General features: G+C 48.5%; 1 protein-coding gene across 1 annotated transcript; it reads left to right on the forward strand.

The window, feature by feature from the left end:
• Positions 1-175: 175 nt before the first annotated feature.
• Positions 176-8,110, forward strand: eif4e2rs1 (eukaryotic translation initiation factor 4E family member 2 related sequence 1). The gene is made up of 7 exons (XM_085401620.1): positions 176-326; positions 920-1,001; positions 1,580-1,714; positions 1,899-2,003; positions 3,189-3,341; positions 4,345-4,481; positions 7,891-8,110. The coding sequence occupies exons 1-7, from the start codon at positions 310-312 to the stop codon at positions 7,928-7,930; spliced, it is 669 nt and encodes a 222-aa protein (XP_085257746.1). The 5' UTR covers positions 176-309; the 3' UTR covers positions 7,931-8,110.
• The last annotated feature ends 52 nt before the right edge of the window (positions 8,111-8,162 follow it).

The following is an 8,162-nucleotide window of genomic DNA, read 5'->3' on the forward strand; positions in this document are numbered from 1 at the left end:
CCGCCATAATATTTATATATCACTTATTATTATTTTTAATGAAGTCAATTATCCCGCGTTGATCCTCCATACTTATGGACATAATGTTTCGCTTTTATAACCTTTCGTGAAAGTGCGATTAGTGACAGCTATTATATTTGTCCCTTCGCGCCTTCCGTCCACTGTTCCGCCGTAAGCATGCGCATTGACAGAAGCCGTCACCGCAGTCCAGTGTGTTGAGTAGAAGCCGAGTAGGGACAATAGATTAAAAATAGAAAAGTACAGGTGATACAGGCGGAGATAAGGAGCAGAACGAGAGACGGAGGAGAGATGGATCAGTTGGAGCGGTAAGGCTCACCTTTGACCTGGAAATAACTGCAGATAACGCTCGAGCACGTAGAGCTAGCATCCAGTGTGATTCATTCAAACTTTATTTAAACAGACTGCGTGAAATAAGAGTTAGCCGTTAACAACAGCGTTTTTATCCAGGCAGTCGGGGTCTAAACTTTATTGACACAGCCTCCCTGAACAGTCCGTTTGTTTCGGAGCGTGAGACGGTCGCGTGCGCTGTTGTGTACAAGTGAGAGGACCTGTGGAGGTGTGACGTCAGCGCAGGGCTCCGTCTTTTAAATGGAGTTTAGGAAGGACGTGAGATAAAGGGGCGACTTCACCTGTGAGTAGTGACGGTGCGGTGTGTCGAATCTTTCCAGCCAATGGTTTCGGGCGCACGAAGCCCCGTTTAACAGCTCACTGCTGCCATCTGCTGGTCGTTCGGTGTACAGCGGCCCTGCTGTGATAACACATGCAGGCTACATATCAGTGGAAAAGCAAACGTAAAGATGACTCAAGCATTTTAGCTGTTCGTCCACCATAAACCATGGGCACGTCCCTCAGGTGACACCTGGGATTACCTGCTGAGTACTTCCTGTTTGTCTTTCAGTCCCCAAGATGACAACGCACAGGAGACAGATTGTCACGTTGACAATGCCGATGGAAACAACAACAACAACAACCGGCGCAAGGTAACCTGTTCCTCTGTTTTACCTGGTTACCTGTTCACGCCGTGCTCGTGTCTGTAGGCACGTTATGTTATCCCAGGTGGAAGTCTCGCTGAGACACGTGGCGTTAGAGGACAGACAACGGTTGTGTTTGTGGATATATGACTGACTTTAATTATGCATAAAATCATCACATCTCTGTAGGATTAAACTGAACATTATAAGTGCTTCATAAAAACAATGTCACGTGACTTTGCTGACAGGCAGCTAAAAGTATTGTTTAATGTTCCTGTTGGAACTTTTGTATCGCCGCATAAATAAGAGTCATAAAACTCAGCACTTACTTTTAAATGTTTACTCTTCGGCCGCCCCACTTTATCCTCTGCTGTGCTATGAATCCTGGGATATGATGTGCCAACCCACATCATAACCCATCCTTGAAATCTGAGGAAAAGGACGACGCATTTGCAGCAGCCTTCGTCACGTCACTGTGACGTAATCGGCCCTCTGAAGGACAGCCTTGAGTTTAGACACTCTTAAAACCCTCAGACTGTGAGGGCCTGATTGGTCAGCAGCTGTGATGTGTGTTTTGTAACCTGCAGACGGTGTGTCCAGGTGCAGGTGAGCACCCCCTGCAGTATAACTACACCTTCTGGTACAGCAGGAGGACCCCGAGTCGTCCCGCCAGCTCTCTGAGCTACGAGCAGAACATACGACAGATCGGCACCGTGGCCTCGGTACGTATGGACAGCTTTCTGTGAGGACACGCCTCCTCTGAGACCACACCCCGTCAGCTTTACTGATAGTTTCAGTCTGACACGATTTTATTTCTTCTCTCTCTGATTCAGTCACATGATCAGTCTGACCGGATCAGTAAGTCTGTGCGATCGATCGTTCTGATAGCCAATAATGTGTGTTCAGGTGGAGCAGTTCTGGAGGTTTTACAGTCATCTGGTGAGGCCAGGTGACCTGAGCGGGCACAGCGACTTCCACCTGTTCAAGGAGGGCATCAAACCCATGTGGGAGGTAACTAAGTACCCAGTACTCCTGCAGTACTCTTGCAGTACTCGTGTAGGACAGATTTGTGCTGCTCAAATGAAAGTACAACAATAAAATCATCATAGACACACAACACATGCAGGGCTGCAGTGACATCACCACGAACCAGACACGCCTGTGTGAGGCCACACCCACACCAAGAAAGTACTAATGAAGGAAGCATCAATGAATTCTTAGTGAAGTGCTGATGAAGATGAGGGGTATCCATCCATCTTCCTTCACTGGGGGGCAGGTCACGGGGCAGTAGCCTGAGCAGAGCGTGCCAGACCTCCCTCCTGCTGGCCTCCTCCCGGAGAACACGACAAGCACACCTTGCCCAGGAGGCTCAGCTCTCTCTTCACCACCATGGACCGGTGCAGCATCACTGCAGCCGCTCCAGTGCGCGCTGGAGGACACCACCTGATGAAACCAACAGAACCAATCTGCACGAAAGCCAGAGATGAGATTCTTGGCTGTGCCTGTAAATTCTGTACATGAAGATTCTGAACAGAATCGGTGAGAGTACCATGTCCCACCAGGAACTAGTCCTACCTACTGACGGCTCTGCGGACCAAGTTCTTGCAGTGGTTGCTTAAGGATTAAATGGCCCGTAGTACGGCGATGGGCCCCTGTCCCTTTCCCTGGCTGTGCCCAGCCACATCCTGGGCCTGGTAACCCCAGGCAGGGGGAACTGTTTCCTGGGTGATCTTCTCATGGAGGTTTTTTAATAACTCTTTGTCTGGTCCCTAAACCCATGTCCAGAAAGGTAGCGCTTCACAGACGAGCGGTCCCACAGCTGTACACAAAAGGCTAAAAGTAACATGAACGTTAGGTCATAGTCAATACAACAGATTAAATAAAACACGTGAAAATAAACAATACATAATAATTCAACTAAGAATTCTTAACAGAAAAGCTGTTTTAACAGAAAAGTATTAACTGCTCATCAGTGTACTCGAGTACTGCAGGAGTAATCCTGGAGATGTACTCATGCGCTAAAGGAGTACTGATACTGCAGCAATCCCGTACCGCCCCCTGCTGTGCTGCTCGTACCAGTTGTCCCAGATAACTTCCTGCAGTGATGTTAGAGCTGTGTGGTCACATGACTGATGCACTCAAACTCCCCCCTGTGTCTCCTACCTGTGTCACCTGTTGTCTGTCTCACCTGTGCAGGACGAGTCTAACCGCAGTGGGGGGAAGTGGATCATCCGGCTGCGTAAGGGTCTGGCGAGTCGGTTCTGGGAGAACATCATCCTGGCCATGCTGGGCGAGCAGTTCATGGTGGGAGAGGAGATCTGTGGGGCTGTGGTCTCCATACGCTTCCAGGTAACCACACAACCACTGCAGTGCTGTGCTACTGCAGGGCTGCTGCTCTGAGTCGGAATGAGGCAGAGCGGAGACCTTCTCTACCTTAGAGATCAGGGCTCAAACTGGGATTCGGTGCTGTCCAAGTAAAACACAATAGAACTGTGTTACTAAAGTGCAGCTAGTGATGACTGTGGAAGTCTGTGGAGTCAAGCAGAGAGAGGACTTCTGTGATTGTTACCAGGGTTACCCAGTGCTGGTGTGCTGGTCCCCTTTTTTTAATAAGAATGAAACTACACTGAGCGTCATGCTCAGTGCTGAATTCCACTTTCAGAGCTCAGGGACCTCCCACGACATCTTTCAAAGTAAAAGTATTTCCAGTCTGGATCATGTGATCTGATCAGTGGGTAGCGTGGGTTCAGCTGGACGGGTGGGGTCTTGTTTGGCCTCAGTGTGTCCTGTATGGAAGACTGTGGCAGCAATGTTGTCGAGCTGTGTTCACAGACCAAATCAGTGAGTCCGATATATGAGCGCTGGAAGTGAGCTCAGAGGAGAGCTGCTGCTCCTCCACTGACAGGAGTCTGCTCCTTTAGCCTAAGCTTAAAATTAGACGGTCTGTCTCCCAGATCCAAACTGGTTCCCCGAGTTGTGCTCTGATGCATCCATCGGAGTATGTGTGTAAATATTAGATAGGAAAAAGGACTTGTGTGGATGGGCGAACCAGGCACGCTGTGTAAAGTGCTTTGATGAGAGCTCAGAGTAGGAAAGTGATATAGGAGAACCAGTCCATTCACCATTTCCTGTCGGAGGCCATAAGAAGATCATTTGTAACCTTCACTAAAGCTGTTGCTGTGCTGAGCTCTGAAACCTGACTGAAACTCTTCAATAAGCCTCTGCAGATGATCTGTTAGCTGTTGGCCTATAATTAGCTAAGATTAGCTGGGTTTAAACAAGCTTGAAGGCCTGTGGTACGTTTATGATAGCATCTGACCTCTGACCTGTCTGTAACCCGTCTGTCTGTCAGGAGGACATCCTGTCGATCTGGAACAGGACGTCCAACGACCAGACGACGACGTCCAGAATCAGAGACACTTTGAGACGAGTCCTGAACCTTCCAGCTAACACCATCATGGAGTACAAGACCCACAACGACAGCCTCAGGTACTACCACTGTGCTAGCACTGTTACTGCTGCTAACACTGTGCTGTCAGGTTGGTTGATGCTTTGAGTGTATTCATATGAACCTGACGGTGATCAAAGTCACCTGTCTCAGCTCTAAACCATCTGTACTTAACCCTTTAAAACCAGTTAGAGCAGCACGCTCCATTTTGCCTAACCATTTTTAAATCCCGGTAGAACCGGAACCGTGTAAGCTAGCGCAATAATTTTTTTTGCATATGAAACCAGAGGAGTTGTACTTACATCTTATGCCATCAGCTTGTCCTCGGTCACAGTTCCCTTCCACATATAGCTTTGCAAAAACTGCATAAAAAGCACTTGCAGCAACAAAAACATAATATTCCAGAAACACGCTTTGCCGATCCGATCAGCTGTTCGTAACACTTCCTACGTTAGAATAGACGTCAGCATGAGCTATCGCATGTCCGCCATTACCTGCCCGAAACCGGAAGTGACTTCATTTTCTCAGAAAATGTAGTTTTTTACTTGTAGGCCTTTACCGATGTTTTTAAAAGTCATGTTTGACTTCATGCTTTTCTGAATAGTTGCTGGGATGCTTAGGACTCAAATCGCGCTGCTTTAAATAGTTTATTTTGACGCACCTGCTGTTTTCTCTGCAAATTTGCATTATAGGATTGGTTTTCGTTTTTCCTGCAGTATATAAAAATTGCTGTATCTCAAAAATAAAACTATGAAGACACAAAATAAATTCCCTGTGGTGGGAAACTATTTGTGCAACTTTTTGGGATTTACAGTTTTGAGGGATAAACCTCTTAAATTTCTCTATTTAGAAATATATGTTAAAAAAATAAAAACGATTTTCAAATTTTTTGTACTTTATTGCAGCGGTCCCCAACCGTTTTTGCGCCACGGACCGGTTTATGCCCAACAATATTTTCACAGACTGGCTTTTAAGGTGTCAACAAAATAAAACTAGTACCGGTACCGAAAAAAATAAGATTTATTCATAACACATGTGAAAAGATTCGATCCCTATACAACAGTTGTAAGAGCTTGGTTCGCATTGCCGGCAATAAGTCGGACTCGTTCCCGGTGGGTGATGGGCTCCGCCAGGGCTGCCCTTTGTCTCCGGTTCTGTTCATAATTTTTATGGACAGGATTTCTAGGCGCAGCCAAGTGGCGGAGGGCTTTCGCTTTGGTGGCCTCAGAATCTCATCTCTGATTTTTGCGGATGATGTGGTTCTGTTGGCTTCATCGGGTGAGGGCCTCCAGCTCGCACTGGAACGGTTCGCAGCCGAGTGTGAAGCAGCGGGAATGAGGATCAGCACCTCCAAATCTGAGGCCATGGTTCTCAGCCGGAAAAGGGTGGAGTGCCCACTCCGGGTCGGGGATGAGTTCCTGCCCCAAGTGGAGGAGTTCAAGTATCTCGGGGTCTTGTTCTCGAGTGATGGGAGAAGGGAGCAGCGTAAATAAGCTTCCTCCGAAAGGTGGCTGGCCTCTCCCTTAGAGATGGGGTGAGAAGTTCGGCCCTCCAGGAGGGGCTCAGAGTGGAGCAGCTGCTGCTCCACATCGAAAGGAGCCAGCTGAGGTGGTTCGGGCATTTGACAAGGATGCCCCCTGGGCGCCTCCTGGGTGAGGTGGAGAGACACGCTGGAGAGATTATATCTCTCGGCTGGCCTGGGAACGCCTTGGTGTTCCCCCGGATAAGCTGGAGGAGGTGGCTGGGGAGAGGGAGGTCTGGGCCTCTTTGCTTAGGCTGCTGCCCCCGCGACCCGGCCTCGGATAAAGCGGATGAAGATGGATGTGAAAAGACCAGGAAAACCGAGTTAACGATAAAAACGATAAAAACGATAACAAAATAACGCTGAAAACTGATAAAAACCCTGAAAACCATACATTTCACACCTGAGCCTCAACTCTCGCGGCCCGGTACCAAACGACTCACGGACCGGCACCGGTCCGAGGCCCGGGGGTTGGGGACCGCTGGTTTATTGCACTTTTTTGCAATTTATGTAGTTACTATGGACTTAATGCTAAAATATTGGCTATAACAGTTGTATTGATGTATAGCAACTTGAAATGCTTCCAAAAACTGCTCCACAGCATATAAACATATGTCGTTCTTAGTTCTATGGCAGGTCTAAAGGGTTCATGATCCTCTAAACAGGGTTTGTCCTCTGTTGATGTTTGGGACATGAGGTGGAGCCACTTTTCATCTAATGAAAGGAAATCAGGACTTTTGTTTTCTTTAGGTCAAAGTTGAGATCAAATGTACGTGTTCTCCCTGTCCTCCCTGTAAACCCTCTGTTACCCCTCTGTTACCCCTCTGTCCACTCTGTAAACCCACTGTTACCCCTCTGTTACCCCTCTGTCCACTCTGTAAACCCACTGTTACCCCTCTGTCCACTCTGTAAACCCACTGTTACCCCTCTGTCCTCCCTGTAAACCCACTGTTACCCCTCTGTCCACTCTGTAAACCCACTGTTACCCCTCTGTCCTCCCTGTAAACCCACTGTTACCCCTCTGTCCACTCTGTAAACCCACTGTTACCCCTCTGTCCTCCCTGTAAACCCACTGTTACCCCTCTGTCCACTCTGTAAACCCACTGTTACCCCTCTGTCCACTCTGTAAACCCACTGTTACCCCTCTGTCCTCCCTGTAAACCCACTGTTACCCCTCTGTCCACTCTGTAAACCCACTGTTACCCCTCTGTCCTCCCTGTAAACCCACTGTTACCCCTCTGTCCTCCCTGTAAACCCACTGTTACCCCTCTGTCCACTCTGTAAACCCACTGTTACCCCTCTGTCCTCCCTGTAAACCCACTGTTACCCCTCTGTCCTCTCTGTAAACCCACTGTTACCCCTCTGTCCACTCTGTAAACCCACTGTTACCCCTCTGTCCACTCTGTAAACCCACTGTTACCCCTCTGTCCACTCTGTAAACCCACTGTTACCCCTCTGTCCACTCTGTAAAGCCACTGTAAACACTCAAGTGTGTTTAGAGAGCAGGAGGATTGCAGCAGATGGTAAATGGCTTGTATTTGTATAGCGCTTTATGTAGTCCCTAAGGACCTCAAAGCGCTTTACACTACATGCAGTCATTCACACACATTCACACACTGGTGATGGCAGCTACATCGTAGCCACAGCCACCCTGGGGCGCACTGACAGAGGCGAGGCTGCAGGACACTGGCGCCACCGGGCCCTCTGACCACCACCAGTAGGCAACGGGTGAGGTGTCTTGCTCAAAGACACAACAAACCGTCAACCTTCCGATTACAGGACGAACTGAACTCTTGAGCAACGATTGCCCAGATGACACTAATTCTGTGTTTAAACTAACAGCTGTGCTTGTCACTGCTGACTGGTGAAATGCATTGTGGGAAACGATGCTGATAAAGCAGTGAGACCTCTTCTGTCTTCTGTTTCAGGGACAACTCGAGCTTCAGGAACACCAAGATCTCTGTCTGAGGTCACCGGGGTCAGCCCAATGGCCCTCTGACCAAACAGGAACTGCCGTGGTGTTACTCTGCTCTCTCATTGGCCAGAGGATGGCCACATGGACCAATAAACTGACTGAACTGGACTGACGGTGTTAGTTTGTATCTCTGAAGTTTGTGCTGGTGTAAATAAAACTGAGTCTTCTTTAAACTCTGAGTGTGACTCTTTAATCCCAGCTGGCACCTCCGGGTCCCAGAGCAGT

The sequence above is a fragment of the Rhamphochromis longiceps genome, linkage group LG3 (assembly GCF_057381845.1).
Source record: "Rhamphochromis longiceps isolate RC_006_pf linkage group LG3, R_longiceps_female_GT1.1, whole genome shotgun sequence".
Classification (NCBI taxonomy): Eukaryota; Metazoa; Chordata; class Actinopteri; order Cichliformes; family Cichlidae; genus Rhamphochromis; species Rhamphochromis longiceps.